This window comes from Monomorium pharaonis, chromosome 9 (genome assembly GCF_013373865.1).
Source record: "Monomorium pharaonis isolate MP-MQ-018 chromosome 9, ASM1337386v2, whole genome shotgun sequence".
Taxonomy (NCBI): Eukaryota; Metazoa; Arthropoda; class Insecta; order Hymenoptera; family Formicidae; genus Monomorium; species Monomorium pharaonis.
Window position 1 is genome coordinate 22,119,855 of NC_050475.1, and position 24,163 is coordinate 22,144,017.

The window sequence follows — 24,163 nt, forward strand, 5'->3', positions numbered from 1 at the left end:
TGAAAATTTTTACGGAGAACTCCAGAACTATTCGAAAGGATACTAGAACTCTAAAGAAACTTTTGAATTTTTCTATGCTGCATGATGTTTAGTTTCTGCATCAAGTTTTATGTTAGAGCGTGATTTTCCAGCATCTTCGATTTGTTTTCTTTTGCGTAATTCGACGCGAAAACGACAGCTCGATACGTCTATCGAAACACACATATTTTGTATGTGTGTGTATCGATATATTTGCGCAGTGACGTGACTCATCTCTATTCTCGCGTCGACAGAATGTTCGCTTCGACAAATAATTCGATAAACGTATAAACGAGAAATTCTAGAAATGCAATTCTGGAAATAGTAAAATTTTGTCGAACAAAAAGATTTTGTAAAATTATTCTATTTCAAAAAATGTAATACAACTAATATTTAATGCTTACAAAGTGCTACTTCAGACATCTAATTTTACTGATAATAGCAAATTTAAAAGTTTTTTACAAAATTTTTTCCTCTCAAAGAGCAAATACGCCCGGATTTTTCTCGACGCAGAATAATCGCGCATAGAATTTATTATCGTTTATGATTTTTGTCTTATCATTCTCGCTGGCGTTATAGTACAGCTCTTCAACTAGATTGTTCAATCCTATTCGCTTTCTGCTCGAGGCACTTAAATTACGTCTCTACACCTCGCGAGAGATTTGACGAAGAGTTCAAAAAGGAGAGGACGTTAAAAGTACAAACGATACGAAGATTGGTCTTTGATCACACGGAATGCATCTAGCGCAAGCAATATTTTCACAAAAAATTACAGTAAAACTTTGATATTGTCTCGCGCGATTGTATTTTTTAGAGCATTAGACTGAAAAAATTAAATTAAATTGTAGCATATCTTTCTTGCGGTAAAGATAAAGAAAAAGAAAAATCTAAAAATCATCACAAAGTCATCAGATTATTGAATAAGCGAAAAGAGAAAAATTTGCTAACTCACCAATTATCGTGGTGATACAGAATCACGATGAAAACTCGTTTGTCATCTTTCACATCTGAATATGTACTTGACGATACGTATCAAGTTGCGTATCTTCGCGATTACTTCCTCTTGCATGAGATTAAAACACATAGCAATTAACGCCATTCCTGAAAATGCAAAAATATTGTGAATGTCTCTCTGTAAAGTGTACATCACTCCCATGAATTTGGCACACCATATTCAAAAATCTAAAAGTTTCCTTAGAATTCTAGTATTCTTTCGAATAGTTCTAGAGTTCTCTGTATGAATTTTTAAGAGTTCCGTTGGTTAAATATAAAAAAAATTGAATTTAAAAATATGGTACGCTAAGTTCACGCAGCGCACTGGATCGTAAAAATCAATTATTTCTTAGGAGTTCTAGCTTGTTTTACAATAGTTCTACAGTTCCTGATAGTTTATATCAATAGTTCGACCGAATTAATTAAAATAAAAAAAACAAAATATAAGGTGCTAAACTTCCGTGGCACCTCAAGTTTAAAAAAAATTAATTTTCATCTTATTTTCCTATAGTTCTCAAAGAGTTTTATAGTTTCTGACAATTTTAACGCATTTTACAAAGAGTTCTGTCAATTAATAATTTTTAATTAATTTTATAATTATTTAAGTCGGGTAGATTTTTTGGTATTTTAAGATAAATCCAACTTTTTTAAAGATAATTAATCGACAAAACCCTTTGCAAAATGCATTGAAACAGTTGGAACTATGCGAGAACTGTTAGGAACTGTTGAAAAAGTGATAGAAACTGTCAGCACATCCTATCAATCGTAAATGGTGCGCCAGCGGTCGGCTTAAATAATTAATTAAAAATTATTAATTGTCGGAACTCTTTGCAAAATGCGTTGAAATTGTCACGAACTATAAAACTCTCTGAAAATTATAGGAAAATAGAACAGAAATTATTATTATTTTTGTTTTTAGATTTGAAGTGCCACGAAAGGTTAGCACCTTATATTTTTATATTTTTAAATGTTTTTAATATTTAATCAACGAAACTCTTGAAAATTTTTACGGAGAACTCCAGAACTATTCGAAAGGATACTAGAACTCTAAAGAAACTTTTGAATTTTTGAATATGGTGTGTCAAGTTCACGAGAGTGTCTGCATCAAGTATTATATTAGAGCGTGATTTTAAGCATCGCTGACTTATTATTATTGCGTCAATTGTTGAGCGAATTGGAAGCGCCGCTCAATACGGAAGCGATCGAAACGTTTGAAAGCACTTGAATATTTTCCACAAAAAATCTGCCCGGCAATCGGGTATTGATTGAAACGGACTTAATGCGCTCGCAGCACGGAAACCTATAGTATAGTAACGGATAAAATTGCATTGCAGAATTTAAAGCGGTTGATCTCTTTTAAAACTATTGTCTTCGCGCCGTTTAAGCATCGAGAATTCTGCGGCAATCGGATTTCTTAAAGGACTATTTATCTATTTTTTATCTCAATTTGTTAACAGCTAAAATATACGATTAAATCAAATAATTTCTTATGTCCTTTTAATCTATAACGTAATAACACAAACACAGTCTTCTCTTTATAAGAGAAAATTTTATTTGGAATAGTTAAGAAGAAAAGATTTTCTTTGAAAGAAACTCTGAATTTCTTGTAGATTTTTACATTTTAATTAGAGCTGCGTGGTTGTGTATGTAAATCTTACCGAGCATCAGGTACATAGAACAGATGATGAAAGACAAATCGAGGCCTTGCCCAGAGTAAATCTTATCACCAGGTACGAAGTCGCCGAAACCTATGGTCGACAAAGAGACGAAGCAGAAGTAAGAACCATCTAACATATTCCAATTCTCCCATATCGAAAATAGCACTGCACCGCCCCAAATATACCTATATTAAGAGCAAAAAATAAAGAAAGATATGTTCGGTTTGGATGCTTTTATCATCGGTTTTCTTGAATTTCCGAAAGAAAGTAAAAAAAAAACGTTCAAGTTTAATCACAGAATGTTAGACTCGTGATCACCGTAACATTACAATTAGACTTTATAATCTTATCATAATAGAATTTAAATTTGAATCGAAAGCAATTGGTCAACCTCGGAATCAATCGATCTCCAATTTCGAAGATTAAACACTTGCATTTTTTTATATTAAGTAACGTCAGAAAGAATTGTGTATATTTTACATTAATTTTTAGAACATGACATTATATATATATATATATATATATATATATATATGTATGTATGTATGTATGTATGTATGTATAATATATAATATATATTTCAAATTTTTATTTTATTAAAACTTTATATAAAGAAACTATTTCTATTAAAAGAAATAAAATTCTTATTATTTCCTTTTAAATCGTACATTTATCTATTGTGTTCTGTAAAAGTAAAAAATCTTTTTATTAATAATGTTCTACTTTCTCTCGTTCTATTCTCTTTCGTCGGATGCTCACCCTGCCATAATAGCGAGACAGAGAGTTAACGGCACCGTCACATGTTGAGGATCGTAGCTGTCACTCTCGTCATCATCTTCGTCGTTGACATCGCCTTCATCAACGCCGCCATTATCGTGGTCTCTAGGCAAAGTTTCTTCTACATCCAAACTCGACGTATCTATTTCCTCGCCATATGTGCTTACAACCTGCAGACACAAGTTTTGTTTGAAAATCTTGTATTCTGTATTTGATATCTTAAAAATATCAGATGTATCTCATTAGCGAACATTAATACAATTGATATTGGGAAGATTGAAAAAATTTTAGCCTTATCTCCGTTTTGGATTACGAAGATACGGATATAATTAATAATTCGGAAAGTTTCCTTATGAAAGTTCCGCACTTTATCGCATCACGATGTTACTTAATTAAAATATGATCCAATTGCAGTGCCCGTCGCTTACCTGCCACCGATCTCTTTTCGCAGTCAGATCATTCGATATCTCCGACGATCTTGCGCTTGCCGCGTTACCGTACTGTCTTCTTCGACATCTTGAAAAATTAATCGTGATTAATTCGACAATGACGGTTTCAAACCTGTTTTACGCTATTGAAAAAGATACTGAAAAGTTCAATAGGAACGTGACACACTTTTGCAAAAAGAAGAATGGTCTTACTTGCACAAGCAACAGCGGGCGTAGGTCCACTTGAAGCTTCTGGCCAGAATGTCACCGATATTGCTGAGGTAGAGAAGGAAAAGCGGCATTCCTATTATTGCGTACACTATAGTCACGACTTTGCCCCATTTCGTCCTGGGACAAATGTTGCCGTAACCTGCGCAGTAAACGAGAACGCTGCAAGTGAGTTTATCGATGAGCTTCGTTGCTTCGTCTCTGATTTCTGTTTCTTGCTTCATCCATCCCTCCACGTGAGTCGATTTATTTTGATTAATTTATGGCTCCGCCCCACGCGCGCGCGGTGTTTTAGTAGAAACCCAGTATCGTGCCGTTCAAATTATTAATTAAACGTAAACGATTAAAATATTTATTCCAAAAATAAAAAAATTTATGTCGAATGTCGGAATATAAAATTGCGAGAAAAAATAATGGATTATTTATAAAGAGGCTTATGAAGCCCGTCATTATCATTGCGAAGTCTTTTATGATTCAAATAAAAATCTTTTAACGTATAGTTTTTGTTTATCCAAAATATCATTACATTTTCTAAGAACCATTTATTTGTATATCTTGACAAAAAATGTAATTAGATAATATATTAGATAAAGTCGATAGAAAATTTCTTAACAATTGAGTGTCATATTTAAATTAATTAAGTAACTCGATCTCTCTTTATTTAATTATAGAGTAACTATGTAATTCTATTATAGCAGAAACATTTATAGAACGTCAATTATTTTTTTTTATCATTCAATCGGATGCTGTTTCAACATATCTGTGAAAGTTTGACCACATGTACTACGAGATACTAAAAGTTTCAGGTTTACCTCGCGGGAGACGTATAAACAATCCCATAAGGAATTTACTCGAACACTTTCATGTTTCATAAGACCGCAAAATATGTTCCATAAAATCGAGTTAACATCTTTAAAAGCATCGCGAAATTGTACCTGCGCGTTTGTATTATTCTATCTGGATGCTGATATATGTGCAACGAAATGATTTTCCGCGGTTTTAGAGGAAATCGCGGTAAAGTTTGTGTGTGTGTGTGTGTGTGTGTTTTTTTTAAGAGCTAACATTATCGTCCTAGCTCGCACTCGTTGAAGCGAATTGTTTAATCAATGTTTGTTTGCGCTTTTACTCGTTTGTTCGATTCAAGAATATACTAAATTCGGTTTTGTTACATTAATTATTTGTAAGGAGAAAGAGAGAGAGAGAGAGGGGGGAAGAGAGAATCTCCTTTACCATCAATACGATACTCTAACAATCTAATCGACGACTGTTACCACGATCTGTTAGGTAAGTGACAACTTGTGGGTATTTCCATATTTTAGTCTGTAGCTTTTGGTCATTTATCATTCTTAAAAAGAACAAAAATGTGTAACAATAAGCTCTAGTGTAGTGCCAAAAAATGGTCGAATCAAAGCAAGAGCAATTAGGGGCGAATTGGAGCGTGCCTTGTAATTAAGCAAAAGTCGCCGTGAAAAAGCTTTTTTGACTTTTTTGACTTTTTTTTTTTTTTTTTTTTTTTTTTTTTTTTTTTTTTTTTTTTTAAATCATACACGTGTACACAAATATGCGCGAAGTAGAGAATCTCGGTTGAATATAAAAGGAAACCTGACGAGAGTATGCATTAGCGTAATTTTTCAGGAAAACTACATGTCAAACTAGAGCCTCGCATGCAAAATGACCGACTAACACAAAACGAGTTTTATTATATCGATATTTACATTCCTACGCAATTTTACATGTCATTAGTCAACGTGAAAATTAAAATTAAATTCAAAAAATTAAATTTAAGATTGATAAAAAGTTTATAGCATATCATACAGCTAATAGAAGATTAATATCATTTTCTTAAGTATAGTATACCGAATTTTGTATTGAAGCACGTCTAACGCATTGAAATGACAAAAGATAGCCACTCTTCTCGTACGGAAGGGGGGGAAGAGTGGAGGGATACCTTAATCTCGTTAATTTTTGAAAATCAACACTCACTTGAACGATTTACGGCATGCTGGTTGAGACAGAGTGGACATCGGTCTGGTTATACATATGATCGCGCGGGCGCGACTTTTAACGTTGTTAAAACGGCGGTTATAAATGAGCTGATAATAAATGAGAGAGATAAGGCCTTTAAATGGATTTAAACCGCGTCTATGCATATTCTACGAATATCTTGTACTCACGACGACGTTTTATAGCGCACTTCTTTCACCCTTTTTGCTCGCCAAAAAAAATCCTGAAGTGAGGAAAGGCAGAAGCAATTGGTTCAGACAATTCTTGCTTTATATATGCTTGATTTAATTTTAAATATTCAAATTTAGTCTTGATGTTTTATTAAAACAAATACTATAGCAAGACACGAAATTTAAGATACATAAAAAATTAATATTTTACGTATATTTTCTTGTTGGTTTAGTGTTCTGCTGCGATGCTTATTAATCACACCAGATAATTTGTCAATAAAATTTATTATATTAGATATAAATATAATAGAATATTAGAAGATAAAAATCGAGAATTTTAACAATTTATCCTGAAATATTTCTAATTTGAGAGCACGAGTTACGCTCGTTCGTGCGAAAATGGAGTTGATGTGTCGTTCACGTGCCATCTATAAAAATCCTCTCGCGCAATTCACAACAAACCGATCAGGGTCGCGTCGCGGAACTGCTCGCGTTCCGACGCAATGTCCAAAATTCTGTACAGCAGAAAGTGTCGAGAGAGATTTTCCCGCGTCGTTGCGGATGGCTTTCGCGGCATGTAACCATCGATTTTTTAGCATCACACGTTTTAATGCGCGTGTCGGCGAATGAATGAACGAAACGTCGACTTTGTTAATCCAATCGAGATATACAAGCGGCTCATCGATACAATTTTTTATTTATTTTTCCAAAACTCTATTGTTACAAAAAAATGATAAAGAGAGATAACGATTGTAACGAAAGCTATTGCAAGCTGTATATTTCCATTGTGTAAGTATCAATAAATACTAGAAACATAGTTTGTATTAATTTTACGATAAAATAATTAAAAAATAATATACTTAAATAAAAAATAGAATATTATTCCATTGTACACACACACGCGCGCGCACGCACACATCAAAGGTACGTTATTGTTATGAAAATAATATTACATTCTTTAATTTGACAAAAAACAGATAATATAGCAAAGTATAATTATTTATTTAATGATGCTAAACTTTCAGAACTACTTAATTTAATTTCATTTATTAAACCATTGTAACTAAAATATTAAAATGTACAAATTACAACATTCTTATGTGTACGTACCATCTTTTAACATTAGAAGGATTAAATTTCTCCAACAATCTTCCCTTAAGCGACCACAAATGAAGATGTTACTTTTACAGTGCCACAAACTCCATTTTATTTTACGTTGATGTACGAAGCTTTCAAGTTAAAGAAGCAGAAGAAATTTGAGAGAGAAAGAGAGAGAGAGAGAGAGAGAGAGAGAGAGAGAGAGAGAGATTCGTAAAGAAACAATGTGTCTATTAAATAAAAACACTCTTACTCTTTAAATATTCTATTCTTTAATTCTGCCTTTAAATTTTATTCTGAAAAATGGAAAACATGAGGAAAGCGGAGTGTTACCATTAATCAAAACTAAAAAATGCTTTTACATCATACATCGTACGACACTAAATGCATGAAAAATTATTTTATAAAATTAATGAATGATCAGTTAAAGAATATGCATGTCACACAGAAACTAAATATTTGTACGTTTCGAGTGTTTCAAACAGATCGGAAATGTTTAACTGCATTTTGATACGAACATTTTTCGTTAATTTTGAATAAAAACCATGGAAAAATTCTTCGTACAACTTTGAATCCATCCTGCATATATACAGTGTAATATGCGCACGTTTCTTAGTCAAAAATGAAAGCGGAAATAATGGATCGTACACGCGAAAATTAATGTCATGTTATGCGAGTCGACGAATGCTAGTGCATAAAATCACATGCATATATAGTGTTAAAAAAATTTTAACTTTTACACTGAAAGAAAAGTTTTGTTGAATTCAACCAGAATCTGATTAAACCTACCAGATTTCCAATTAATTTAACAAGACTTTTTAGTGTAATAATGAGTATTTTTAAACTTGACATTTTTTTAAAATTAAATATTAAGAAATCTCAGAGTCATATATATATAATATATATATATATATATATATATATATATATATATATGACTGAGATTTCTTAATATATATATACTATATACATATATAAAAGAGATTGAAAATAAAGTGATTAAACTTCTATAATTCTATAATGTAAATACATGTATCGATCTTAAAATATCTTTAGTCTTATTTCAATTCAAACAATTGTTATCTTTTCAGAATTTTTATTTCCAAGTTTAATTATCTATAAAATAACGAGAAATGTTTTTTTCCGATTAACTTTGGTGGAAAATTGTGCATTTGCTTACATGCGTTTATTTATAGTCGGAGTATTTTACAAAAACGGTCAAGTACTCTTTTATTAAAAATTCTGAAACATTTATATTTTTATTGCAATTTTCCGTAACATTTTTTATTCTTTTCTCTGAAGGTAGAATTCTATACGTGCGTGAGGCATATGGAAAATGATTTTGACGATGGAAATCTCTATGTCTGTCATTCGCGTTTCATCGCATTGTCAGGTTTGACTACAGACTACACAAAGAGATGAGAATGCAATAAGTAGCAATACAGTCGTTGGCACAGGTTGTACGGTTATAATATTTATAATATTAATATAATATTAATAATTAATTTCGATATTAGTTTAAACATAAATCAAGTTCTATGTTTCTATCAAGACAAAAGTCTATCATCTAGCTCGCAGAAATTTGTAATATGCAGAAAGCTTTTCGAAAAAGGCATTAATAAGTTTAGCAACGTCATGTTTGTATAATAAGAACCACAGATTAGGCTAAAGGGAGACTAAAGTTCTGCGGGCAATGAAGATAATGAATCTTTATTGTGTTCTCCGTAAGATAGAAATGACCGTTATTATGAGCCGTTTTCAAACGTAAATTGAAGAAAAATATGCAAACCATATTACAAGTTATTTAGAAAATCTGTCGTGTTCTGAGGCGTTTTAACACGAAAAATATCACGAGAGAATCAGTAGAAATTGGCCGACGCGACGCGCTCTTTCATCATCACTTTTTAGAAAGATTTGGTGGCACCGTCGCGTCGTCGCGTCGCGGTCGGTGGTACATACATATGTTGTACATGTAAAATATGACCGAAATTCGCGCGACATGTATAATAAAAACAATTGAGTGCTGTTGCACGTATATGTGCATCAAAGACTAAGAGAGACAGGAAATTTTCGTTACGCCAGAGTGACGATACGAATAGAACGAGTCCCACGTTTATCGACTAGTTGTGTTACGTATTGCCGTTGACATTTGACTTTTCGGCCGTTTTGCACGTACAATGTTTTTTCCGTTTTCGGTATCCAATCAGAATATGCATTATGTGCGATATATGTACGATTGCCTCTTACAGTATGTAAACTCTTAAAAACTCTAGCTGGTTCATTTCTGTATTAGATTTTACACGCGCGTTATTCAAATCGCATATACACAGCTTGTATATCGATTTAAATTTAAAGCCGGTATAGTTGTAGTATTGTTGAATAAAACACGTCGACGTTTGTCCACGATGACATTACATAAATCACTGAAGACCATCAGATTATTATTGCCACACCTAGATCCATCACTAAATGAATAACGATACTCACGTCGGCACGTACGTTTTCGAAATCAATTAGGAATCGATATTTAGAGAAATGTTACCAGACTTCACCGATGATGAAGTTTTTCCATCGTCGACACGTATGAAAGAACCATTTCGCCTATTCATTATTATAAATTTCTTCGCGCGAATTATATAATCTCGGAATTACGGTCGTTAACAAGATTTAACAAAATTTGACAAAAGCACAGACAAAAAATTTTTATATGAATTTTTCTAAAAGCGTTGCATTTTTCTCTCTAGTTTTAATTAAGAAATTTTTGAAATTGATCTTTTCTTAATTTCCGAATTTTAATTGAGAATTCAGTCATTAAGAGACAATAATATTGAATGTTAAAGTTAATTTCAAGCTCTACAGAAATTATTTAAAGTTTGGTATATATTAAATTATTTAAGTATAAGTGTAACATTATGTTTAATTGAATTTTAATTTTACATTGAAAGAAAATAAACGGAGGGATATAGTTTCAAACCATTTTGCGTGCATTCACGCATAAAAGCTTCCGCATCTATAATAATGTATGTCGACAATATGCATTTAGTTTTAGCGGTGTACATGATAATACTAAATGCCTGATAACCACTGGTTCTGAAGCACAGCATGCGCTACCAGTGATGTTTATCATTTTCACTAACTGACAATTTTGGCAGCCAAGATCGTTCGATTTTATTCTCTTTCTCTCACTTCCACGATGATTTACTGCAACACGCCACGACATGTATTAACATATATGAAATATGCACTCGTTTCCATTAGTGGTGGTTTAAAGTATGTTAATATAGTATTCAATAGTATTTGAAACAAGTTGGATTATAATAATTGTGTTAACTTAAAAGTTAACACAAAATGATGGAGAAATTAATTAATGTTCTAATAAATTAGTACAAACTGCTAATAAATTAATACAAACTGAACTAATAAGAGAGAGATTTATAATAAAAAGGTTTTAGGACAATTTTGTATAAATATTTTAATTCTCGGAAATAATTGGACAGGAAATGATTAATTAATTATTAAATTCTGAATATTACAGCATTTCGTTCGTATTGATGAGAATGACGTCATAGGCATAACGGCACTCTTGTCTTGCCATGCACGTAACAAGTATCACGTGTTAGACGTATCAGGGACATTAGTCCATCCAGATCGGGCCTTCGGCCAGTGAATTATTGGCAATTAACCAAAAATACGAAAACCAATATCCTGCGCATACTTGTACGTACGTTCGTTAATTCTTCGTCTCGAACTACGAGAACGACCGACGCGACAGTGTCATCGCGTATATGGTTAGTGATCAATTATCGTGAGGATTAATCGGGAGGTTTCATTACAGCACCAATTTATCGACTTGTCAAGAAGTTTAACAGTGAAATGATTTCCTCTGAAAATTAATTATGCCCGTTGCCGCTGATGTTGAACAATCGCTGTCACGCTTGATTTATATCGCGTTATGCTAACCATCTTTCACATCCTTTTGTGATACTACAGTTATTATGCTTAAAAGTTTCGATAATCTATGAAATCTGATGAACAAGAGTGTCAATCGATATCTATATCCAGATGGACTATACATTTTTCAAATGTTTTACTTAATATCTAATTGTAAGTTGTTTTGTAATTTAAAGTTATCTGTTATCACTCACTCAACGCGACTCGAGCCGGCAGGTACTGACAGGACCAAAAAACAGATTGTGTATGTTATTACATATAACTAATAATTGCGTTTAATAATTGTGTTACATACATATACCTACGTTAAATAATTATTATTTTTGCTTAAATAATTACGTTTCTAAAGGATATACATAATATATCTTTTGGAAACGCATTATTCCTATAAAGAATTAACGATTAGTAACTCATTAATATGACTGATTAATTCTAACGATTCGTAATTCTGTTAAGGTGACGACTGGTTTATTGTACACTCTCTGATAGCAGATTCCAGTAAATAAGCAGCAATAGCACGAACCGCTTTTATCCTATTATTATTCTTCGAAAACATGGTTATTCTATATAAAATATTTTATGCCCTAATTTCGAACAGACTTTTTGTTCACTTTGAATGATGCAACATCGTGACCATGATCATATATTTAAACTTTAAACGTTGTCGTATAACACCTTCGTAGTGTAATTTACATCAAAGTTTAAAATTAACGAATAACTTTTAATAAAATCCTCCTATCTAAAAAAGGAGATGTTAAATCAAATCGAATTTATTGTTGCCGCTTTTCCGAGATGCTGATTGGCTGTCTCGCTATCTCGTTGTTAAGTGCGTTGTAACTTTCTTCACTTCGTGTCATTTCCAGCTGTCAAACTACTTCGTGTCATTTTCAGCTGTCAAACTGTCACTTTTGATAGTTGATTGAAATAATTACAAAAAATCAGGGAAAAAGAAAAAAGAGCCAAATAAAAAATATACGAGAGGAAGAGAGAGAGAGAGAGAGAGAGAGAGAGAGAGAGAGAGAGAGAGAGAGAGAGTGAAGGGGGGGGGGGGGAAAGTAAGAATTCTTTCTAAAAAAGGGCATGGCATCGATACTCGCATCTCTCGAAGTATTGTTGTCGCTTTTCCGCGATGCCGATTAAACGTGTGTGAAGTTAGCATCTCAAAGTTTAGCATCTCATAAAAATACTGCAGAATTACTTGCCTCCAGCATAGTTCTACAGTTCTTGATAGATATCAACAATAGTTCCGTTGAATTATCTATTTTAATTAAAATTTTATAAATGAGATGCTAACTTCCAAAATCACATAATAGCATTCCGTATTTCGAATATACGACCACACAGAAGACTAAATCTATAGAGTCCTATCATTTAGAGACGTTCTATCAATAGTTCTGATGATTAAATTAATGAAAAAATAATTTTTTGTTACAAAACATACGTATATATGCGTTAACGTCTGCGCACGTGGATTTGGTGTAACTGGCATCTCAGATAGACAAAATTAATTAATTTAAAAATTTTAAAAGTATTTTTCAACAACTATCTAGATGGGAAACTTATATTTATAGGTCTAGACATGAGATACTGGTTGAATATTGATAGTTCTGTTTTTTTTAACGCAGTTCCCATATAGATACGGACGCGTACAATAGTTTTTAAAAAAGTTATGGTGTTATAATTAATAAAAACATTTTTTTGAAAATTATTTTGCCCGGAAAACTTGAATTTTGAAGGCTGGACGTGAAGAGCTAATTGAATATCAACAGATTTTTTTTTTTTTAAACGCAGTTTTCATATAGTTCCGGACGCGTCCAATAATTTTCTAAAGAGTTCCAGTGATATAATTAGTTAAAACATTTTTTAAACAATTATTTTGCCGAAAAACATGACTTTTTAGGGCTAAAGGTGAGATGCTGTTCAAATATCGACAGATCTATTTATTTTAACGTAATTCTCATATAGTTCGGGACGCGTACAATATGTTTCTATAGAGTTCAGGTGATATAATTAATTAAAACATTTATTAAACAATTATTTTGCCCGAAAAACTTGAATTTCTAAGGCTACACGTCAAGTGCTAATCGAATATCGACAGATCTATTTATTTTAACACAATTTTCATATAGTTCGGGACGCGTACAATATGTTTCTATAAAGTTCAGGTGATATAATTAATTAGAACATTTTTTAAACAATTATTTTGCCCGAAAAACTTAAATTTCTAAGGCTACACGTCAAGTGCTAATCGAATATCGACAGATCTATTTATTTTAACGTAATTCTCATATAGTTCGGGATGCGTACAATATGTTTCTATACAGTTTAGATGATATAATTAATTAGAACATTTTTTAAACAATTATTTTGCCCGAAAAACTTGAATTTCTAAGGCTACACGTCAAGTGCTAATCGAATATCGACAGATCTATTTATTTTAACGTAATTCTCATATAGTTCGGGACGCGTACAATATGTTTCTATAGAGTTCAGGTGATATAATTAATTAAAACATTTTTTAAACAATTATTTTGCCCGAAAAACTTGAATTTCCAAGGCTGGACGCCAAGTGCTAATCGAATATCGACAGATCTATTTATTTTAACGTAATTCTCATATAGTTCGGGACGCGTACAATATGTTTCTATAGAGTTCAGGTGTTATAATTAATTAAAACATTTTTTAAACAATTATTTTGCCCAAAAAAACTTGAATTTCTAAGGCTACACGTCAAGTGCTAATCGAATATCGACAGATCTATTTATTTTAACGCAATTTTCATATAGTTTGGGACGCGTACAATATGTTTCTATAAAGTTCAGGTGATATAATTAATTAGAACATTTTTTAAACAATTATTTTGCCCGAAAAACTTGAATTTCCAAGGCTGGACGCCAAGTGCTAATCGAATATCGACAGATCTATTTATTTTAACGTAATTCTCATATAGTTCGGGATGCGTACAATATGTTTCTATACAGTTTAGATGATATAATTAATTAGAACATTTTTTAAACAATTATTTTGCCCGAAAAACTTGAATTTCTAAGGCTACACGTCAAGTGCTAATCGAATATCGACAGATCTATTTATTTTAACGTAATTCTCATATAGTTCGGGACGCGTACAATATGTTTCTATAGAGTTCAGGTGATATAATTAATTAAAACATTTATTAAACAATTATTTTGCCCGAAAAACTTGAATTTCCAAGGCTGGACGCCAAGTGCTAATCGAATATCGACAGATCTATTTATTTTAACGTAATTCTCATATAGTTCGGGACGCGTACAATATGTTTCTATAGAGTTCAGGTGTTATAATTAATTAAAACATTTTTTAAACAATTATTTTGCCCAAAAAAACTTGAATTTCTAAGGCTACACGTCAAGTGCTAATCGAATATCGACAGATCTATTTATTTTAACGCAATTTTCATATAGTTTGGGACGCGTACAATATGTTTCTATAAAGTTCAGGTGATATAATTAATTAGAACATTTTTTAAACAATTATTTTGCCCGAAAAACTTGAATTTCCAAGGCTGGACGCCAAGTGCTAATCGAATATTGACAGATCTATTTATTTTAACGTAATTCTCATATAGTTCGGGACGCGTACAATATGTTTCTATAGAGTTCAGGTGTTATAATTAATTAAAACATTTTTTAAACAATTATTTTGCCCAAAAAAACTTGAATTTCTAAGGCTACACGTCAAGTGCTAATCGAATATCGACAGATCTATTTATTTTAACGCAATTTTCATATAGTTTGGGACGCGTACAATATGTTTCTATAAAGTTCAGGTGATATAATTAATTAGAACATTTTTTAAACAATTATTTTGCCCGAAAAACTTGAATTTCCAAGGCTGGACGCCAAGTGCTAATCGAATATTGACAGATCTATTTATTTTAACGTAATTCTCATATAGTTCGGGACGCGTACAATATGTTTCTATAGAGTTCAGGTGTTATAATTAATTAAAACATTTTTTAAACAATTATTTTGCCCAAAAAACTTGAATTTCTAAGGCTACACGTCAAGTGCTAATCGAATATCGACAGATCTATTTATTTTAACGCAATTTTCATATAGTTCGGGACGCGTACAATATGTTTCTATAAATTTCAGGTGATATAATTAATTAGAACATTTTTTAAACAATTATTTTGCCCGAAAAACTTGAATTTCTAAGGCTACACGTCAAGTGCTAATCGAATATCGACAGATCTATTTATTTTAACGTAATTCTCATATAGTTCTGGACGCGTACAATATGTTTCTATAGAGTTCAGGTGATATAATTAATCAAAACATTTTTTAAACAATTATTTTGCCCGAAAAACTTGAATTTCTAAGGCTACACGTCAAGTGCTAATCGAATATCGACAGATCTATTTATTTTAACGTAATTCTCATATAGTTCGGGACGCGTACAATATGTTTCTATAGAGTTCAGGTGTTATAATTAATTAAAACATTTTTTAAACAATTATTTTGCCCAAAAAACTTGAATTTCTAAGGCTACACGTCAAGTGCTAATCGAATATCGACAGATCTATTTATTTTAACGCAATTTTCATATAGTTTGGGACGCGTACATTATGTTTCTATAAAGTTCAGGTGATATAATTAATTAGAACATTTTTTAAACAATTATTTTGCCCGAAAAACTTGAATTTCTAAGGCTACACGTCAAGTGCTAATCGAATATCGACAGATCTATTTATTTTAACGTAATTCTCATATAGTTCGGGACGCGTACAATATGTTTCTATAGAGTTCAGGTGATATAATTAATTAAAACATTTTTTAAACAATTATTTTGCCCGAAAAACTTGAATTTTTGGGCTAGACGTGAAGTGCTAATAGAATATCGACAGATCTATTTATTTTAACGTAATTCTCATATAGTTCGGGACGCGTACAATATGTATTTATACAGTTTAGATGATATAATTAATTAGAACATTTTTTAAACAATTATTTTGCCTGAAAAACTTGAATTTTTAAGGCTTGACGTAAAGTGCTAATCGAATATCGACAGATCTATTTATTTGAACGCAATTCTCATATAGTTCGGGACGCGTACAATATGTTTCTATAAAGTTCAGGTGATATAATTAATTAAAACATTTTTTAAACAATTATTTTGTTCGGAAAACTTGAATTTTGAAGGTTAGACGTGAAGTGTTAATGAAATATCGACAGATTTATTTATTTTAACGCAGTTTTCATATAGTTCTGGACGCGAACAGTAATTTTCTAAAGAGTTACGGTGATATAATTAATTAAAACATTTTTTAAAATATTATTTTGCCCGATAAACTTGAATTTTGGGGGCTAAAGGTGAGATGTTGTTTAAATATCGACAGTTCTATTTATTTCAACGCAATTCTCATATAGTTTCGGACGCGTACAATAAGTTTCTAAGAAGTTCCGGTAATATAATTAATTAAAACATTATTTAAACAATTATTTTACCCGACGAAACTTGACGAAAAACTTGAATTTTGAAAGCTGGACGTGAAGTGCTTATTGAATATCGACAGATTTATTTATTTTAACGCAGTTTTCATATAGTTCCTGACGCGTACAATAATTTTCTAAAGAGTTCGCCAGAAAGTGAAAGTTTTGAAAATTGATTGAAAATTAACAGGTAACATTACATATAATATATTATAATTTTTAATTTATTTAAAGGGGATTAAGTATGGAGTGAAAGTATGTGAGAGTGATATTAAGAAACATGAAAATATAATATAATTACTAACTTGTGTTTAGAGAGAGAGAGAAAGGCGTAGGGTGGAGAGTGGGAGAGCGTGAGAGATAAAGACGAGGATTAAATAAGAAAGTAAAATGTAAGAGTAATATTGAACAATATGAAAATAATATAATTAATATCATTAATAATATAATTAGTAATTTAGAGAGGGGGAGAAGGAGCGTGAGATAGAGAAGGGCATTAAATATGATAAAGTGTGTGAGAGTAATATTACAGAAGAAAAAAAAGTGCAATGTTCAATATAAAAATGCTAAGTGGCGCGCGCGAAGCGCGCGCATTGTTGTGTTCTAGTTATGTATAAATTTGATAGATTTGAAATTTAATTAAGAAAGAATAGAACTCTTAATTATTTATTTAAAATTATTTTAAAAATATGTGATTATTACAATAGTTCTATTATGTTTGCGTTCGTTTAAATTCCTGTTTATATATGTCACAAAGTAAAGTAATGAAATCTCTGAAAGATTATCTTTTAACTTTTTAGTAGAAAATTATTTGGAAAATAACTCGACATTGACCATGTTTTTGAAATTCGAGGCCAAAATGTGTATATAGTATATACACTGTAAAAAATTTGTGTAAAGTATTGGATAATTTTAAGAAATAAATTTTCCAAAATTTGATTTGCATGATATCGTTATCGAACATTGCGATTATTAGTGTGGCAGATTAACTACTAATTTAGCTTAATGGGCACTAAAGAAATTTAATTAATGACGAAACGGAACGTCGATCGTTGGTGGTGACCAATAGCGATGTCCTTGCGACGAACGAACGAATAAACGAGTGAGCGAGTAAGCGAACGAGCTTCCCCGATCCTAAGGGATCGAACGATCAGTGCACGTTAATTAATTTCCGGCCTAACGAAGTCTTCGGCAGTCTGCAAATTCATCGTCGTGGAACATACGACAGGTAATTTTCGGTAGCAATTGCATGAAGGACATCGACGAGCGAGGAAAATACAGAAAGTACGGTTGAGCAATGTAATCTAATTTCATGACTTTCACTGAGTGCCGCTTTCGTCAATTAATGTCAATCAATAATTATGATATAGAATAAGAACGATGATTTGAAATAATTAACATTGGAGGCAGAAGCGTAATGTGTAGTGATTAATACTTTAAATATCAATTACGAAAAACCTTTACGAATACATTTCAAATTCTTTAAAGTTTTTCTTAACACATAATTGTATTATAATATTGCATATGACACTATTATTTAGTTATTAAGTCGTCGCCTTCAGCAAATATACGGTGTATTGTTACAGGTAGTAAAAAAGAAGGAAAACATTATTTTATATGTTTATTTATTGAATAATGCAATAATGAATTGAATTACGCACGGAGTTTAGGATTAATTGATTAATGTGCATCGATTTATGATTGCAATTTCATGGACAACATGCCTCACCGATATCGAATATTTCGTATCGTTAATTAATTCTGTTAATCCGAAAACGACCGACTTTGCGTTGCGTCAATTATTGAAAACAACTCGGATAATGTCGAATGCTGAAAATAATTATCGTCGCGCGCGCACGAATGGATAAAATTTACATTTTAGTATTTATACGCAATTTCCTCAAAATAGTGTTTCAAGCAAGGATATCAATAGATATAGTATTATAATTGTTAGTATAATGATTATCAAAATGCAATAAATCTTCGAACAGTTATTATTGTCATAAATCTCATGAAAGTTGTATAAATTATCAGTAGTTTAATTGCAGTGGTCAGTATAGTATATTATAATTATTTAATATTTATTATCCTAACTATCAAATTATTAGAATATGTTTGTTAATTTTATTTATTATCGGAGTAACATTGACAATATTTATATTTATATCAAAATTCTCTGTCATTAATATTGTTCATTACTAATTAAATACATTTTTATTAGAATCTGTATATACATATATATATTTTTTTAATAAGATATCAGAAATCCATATTCATGAACACACACACACAAAATTTACATACAGATATATATATATATATATATATATATATATATATATATATATAAAATTTATGAATCGTGCAATTCCTTTGGCATAATTTCGCTAAGTAATCATGATTTATACTCTGCGCATACCCGCGTATAGTATACGGATACAGTATAGTATACACTACGCTGAGAACAAAGCCACTATTACGTTGAAGTCATTAATATTACTTTACCCTTTCATTGCCGCAGCTCCGGAAAATGATAAATTCTATGTCTCAGGACACTATTCGCAGCCTAGATAGCAGTAATTGTTATTTCATGTTAATTTTTGTGCTTGATGTGATAAATAACTCGATTTCCTTTGACGCATTATCGCGATAGATTAATTGTAAGAACATGACTTTTGTACAAACGTGCTTACGAAAATTGACAACGAGAAATTTACGATTTCCTTATTAGTTTGTTTATTTTGATTTGTTATTAAACTTGATTTTATAATTCTCATTAATTAATTAAAAAATGTTTTTTATAGAAAATTAAGACTGATAAAATTTCAGTAAATTTATTTTTTCACACTATGAAAATTGATTTGTATATTGCATTGTGCTTTTTTGATAAATATTCGTTCGAATTAAAAGAGTTTTTATATAAAGATTTTTTTATAGAATTTCTAATATGTCAGAAAATCTATTTTAATATATAGAATATCAAAATAATATAAGAAATACAACATTATGAGACATATTATATGAGAAATATTTTTTATTAATTTTAATTATTTTCCACATTGCTTTTATTGACTAACAGTTAGTCTAATTGTTAGTCAATAAAAGCAATGTGGAAAATAATTAAAATTAATAAAATAATAAAAATCTATTTCAGTGTGATACGTACTAATAAATATAAATAAACCGATCAATTTATTTTACAATTGACATAGAACAGATCGAATTTGCAATTTTGTTTTTATCCGAATAAAAAAGCTTTAATTGTCAGATGTTGCGCGCACGCACAACGCGAAATAATTATTAACTTTGTAAGCTTAAACTTTTTCTTTGCTTACTTTCTAAATACTTCGAAATGTAATCTAAAATATATTTATATTTATATGAGCTAAGATTATTAAATTAATATATTTTAAAAAATATTATAATCAGCACCAAGATCTAGCTGTGACTGTTTAGGCCTTCTCAACTTTATTGATATGTTTGAACATTTATACGATCTAAGAATTGTAATCTAAAATATTTAATCAAAAATATGGGAAATAGGAATTAATAGATATAAATAATCATCGAAATTTAACAAATATTTCTCTCTCTCTCTCTCTCTCTCTCTCTTTCTCTTTGTTTCTTTTTCTATCTCGATTTTAACATTTTTTTTCTCAACTGACATTTTAGACAAATCAAATTTATACATCTATTTTTAACTCGGTTTATCCGTTTTTACATTTTAAATTTGCTCCTTATATTTTTGGACGTAATTGTTTATTTGGAAAGTGTAATGTTCACTGAAATTTCTATTCACTTTTCTTACTACGTAAAGTATTGTCCTTAGTATCATTTGCATATGTAGAATTTGTATAAATATGTACGCGTACATCTGAAAAGATTCATTTTGTTTTTATAATTTTATAAAACAGATGCCAAATCTATCTCTTATTTGAATATAATATAATATATTTAAATTATAATTTATTCAAGTAAAGTGTCTAAATGTTTGAATATAAAATATTAAAAAATTTTTAATTCTCTTTTACAATTTTATCGTAAAATTCAAAATTAAAAAACTTTATACCGAAATATTTCTTATCAGACATAAAAATCTTTAATGTTATTTATTAATCACGATGAAAGAAACAGGCATTAGTTAGACAACTTAACAGCGCAAATAAGCTTGTCATATTTATTACAGTATGGTAAAATATTTAGCGAATATTTAACACTAGAAGTATCATTTTTGACCATTTCTATTTTTAAGATTAACGGCCTATATACAAGAGGTATATTTTTAACAAAACATTCAATGTACAAAATATACAGCGAAATAACTAAGCTAATAACGTTAATTTTCAAATTTGACGTATTTTCAATAGATAATAATCAGAACAGAAACCACCTTCAATTTTTCTAAGTTTTTTTCTGTCCAGTACTTTTAGTGTTAAACTGTCTATAATATATTGGTCAAGAATTTCTCTGACATTTGTCCTTACATTTTTTACGTTGTTCACGCGTTTTTGTTTTTACATGTGAATACCAAAGAGGTGTGTGTGTGTGTGTGTGTGTGTGTGTGTGTGTGTGTGTGTGTGTGTGCGCGCGCATGAAAGTGTTATAATATAAATACATATATTATTTTAAATTAAAAAAATAAATTAAGAAATCAAAGCGAATAAGAAAGTAAATTGTGTGTGAGAACAAATTAATAAAATATATCGATAAACATATACATATTTACATAGAAGCGAGACTCACCAATTGTCGTTATCACTGTAAGAGAATACAGAAAAGCACCGGCAAAGGTCCACTTGTTTTCCTCCCTGCCATCGTACCCACTTTTTATAGCTTTAACTACGTCGCTCTGGTAACTTTCGAGAATATCTCTCACCTTTGCCTTCCAGAGTTTTTCCGAAAAAACATTTTCCTATAAACAATATTAATAACATCAAAGTATTAAAAAATAAATTGCTATCAACAATATTGATGTCAATGTTTAAAACATTCACATTTTTTCTTCCTCGATACTTTCTCTTTAGTTAAAGCGAGATCAAATCCGAAGTAGGTGAAGGTAAGAAAACTTGAAAAGGGGATAAAGTCTATATCCCTACGTATACATCTTCGGCAAGGATATACCACAACTAATTTCGTGACTACGGAAAACCGCACGCGTAGTTTAATTCATGTAAATTTTTCACCTTGGAAGTAAACTCCCAAAGATTGGCGGCCGTTTGATTTCTTAGCTTGATAACATCGCCGGCGACATCCAAGCTGATTTTACCCTCGATATAGGTGAATAGAAAGGCGCCCGCTATAGTGTATCCCACTACCAGACACACGATGCCGACGTTACTGAAGAGGAAGGCTATCAGTGCCCTAGTCCAGTCGACGATCCGCTCACCCCACGGCTTCCGCTTGCGTTTCCGCCCTCTTCCGCTTCGGCCCCGATAACTTCCACGCTGCCAGCTCCTACTGGCCGAGGAACGGGACGTTCCGTCCGTTTCCATCGATGATGACGGCTTCTCGCGACGATGTCACCTCGATCGCGTTACTTGGAACCGATTCGCCAACATCACGCTGAGCTCTCTCTCTCGTCGTTACTAATTCCGTAATAGTACGCGATGATACCGCTGTAGACTGTCATCTTGCGTAATCATGCGATCACCTCACCTTTAATAGCCTTCTTGCCCCCTAATAATGCATTGACAATTAGGAAAGCCTTTCGCGAGAAACCGTCAAATCACTACAGGAATTTACATTGTTGCTCGAAAACCACAATCGAAAAATTGCCTTTCCGTTCCGTGTAACATCAGTTTCCGATCGAGAGAACGCCAGAAATCTCGCTCGCTAATTTGAAATTAAATTCACGTGTTGTACATATCATACCTTTTCTCTTAAATTAATTTAGTTGGCTTAAAGACAAAGATATATAATTATTTGTAGGTAATTGTAATTTGTCTTTTCAACTTTTAACTTGTCCATTTTTTATTAAATATCTACACTGAAAAAAAATCTAATATAACCAATAAGATATGTAGTTGCGGGCTGCCAACTATAAATGTACTCAATACAATAATATATGCTATTGCATTATCAACATTATTGTACTTGCATTAACAATAAATATTATTGTATTGAGTATTTTATGTAGTTGGCTGCCCGTAATTACATATGTTATTGCCTATATTACTTTTTTTCTGTGTATCGCGACACGATAAACTTTTCATAAAAATGTTAATTAATAAGAGTTGACACTATTAAAATTTTTCTTCTCGTTAAAATTGGTGGTCTAAAAAAACTTGCTTAATTATTACATTATCGCGATGACATTATTAACAAGCTACAACGGATCGTATATAATGGACCGTTATGGAAGAACGGAGTGTAAGTAGATGTAAGGAGATCGCGAACTCTTATGTACGAGAATACACGAGGGGTAAAATGTACATTGACCGGGGCTAATGGAGAGTTACGGGCAAATTTAATGAGAAGCGACCTATCTCCGATATTTCTTCTGCCTCCGCGACAGTTGATCCTCAAAGTCTGATATCGACTTCGTCATGGTCCTCGGGGAATCAAAAACACGAATGTCGTCGTCGCTACTGTGAAAGAGATGAACCACTTGGCCGCTTAACAAAATCTATTGTGAAACTGTTTACGATCCTGCGAAAAATAATCGACGATTTCTCCGAAGTCGTCGATGCGAGATGTAATCTAATTTTAATTAAATTTTTTCGATTTTCTTAGATATTATTTTCGCAAATAAGAGAATAAATCATTGAAACAAGATTTACACGTTGTTCTGAGTATTCCTATGTTTTAACACACAATTAATACAAAACATCGATCCTTTGCAATTCTATAAATTTCGATAAAATACATTTTATTTCAATTTTCAAAATAAATCATGGAAATGGCTTATTATGAGTAAAATACTTAATATTAATTTGTTTGTTGAGATTAATATGCAATTGGAATCTAATATTGGAATCTATTTCTGGTCTTATTACTATACCAATATGGAAATTGAGAACGACAAAACATTCTTAATAAATGAACATTTGCCTTAAAAAATTTCTATATTTAATCAAAAATATTATATTACATAGTAAAAATTGAAACGATACTTGTGGTATCGGTATCGGCCGAGGTATCAAGCCGAAAATTGGCAATTTCGTTTGTTGACATGGACAAAATGATAAGCAACGCGATGGTCGATCGAATCTTAAGATCACAAGGGAACAAAATCGATTTTAAATTTGAGAATCACCTCGTTTACTTCATATCTCCCGCGCGCTAGAATTTCTGCGTTTATTGCTCATTTTTACAAAAGTTATACTTGGACACACATCTATGCATATACTATTACACTAGACAAT

General features: G+C 31.3%; 2 protein-coding genes across 2 annotated transcripts in view; one reads left to right on the forward strand and one right to left on the reverse strand.

Annotated features, from left to right (window-relative positions):
- Nucleotides 1-273: 273 nt before the first annotated feature.
- On the reverse strand, nt 274-22,472 carry LOC118644064 (TWiK family of potassium channels protein 18). Its single transcript, XM_036291778.1, has 8 exons — nt 21,983-22,472; nt 21,543-21,711; nt 4,088-4,244; nt 3,875-3,962; nt 3,429-3,616; nt 2,670-2,854; nt 971-1,119; nt 274-333 (listed from the first exon to the last, which is right to left on the reverse strand). The coding sequence occupies exons 1-7, from the start codon at nt 22,289-22,291 to the stop codon at nt 1,013-1,015; spliced, it is 1,203 nt and encodes a 400-aa protein (XP_036147671.1). The 5' UTR covers nt 22,292-22,472; the 3' UTR covers nt 274-333; nt 971-1,012.
- LOC105835264 overlaps nt 4,651-24,163 on the forward strand; it is a 33,624-nt gene continuing 14,111 nt past the window's right edge. Inside the window, exon 1 of the mRNA XM_012678375.3 lies at nt 4,651-5,386. The gene's annotated coding sequence lies outside the window, so the exon portion shown is untranslated. The remainder of the gene's footprint in view (nt 5,387-24,163) is intronic.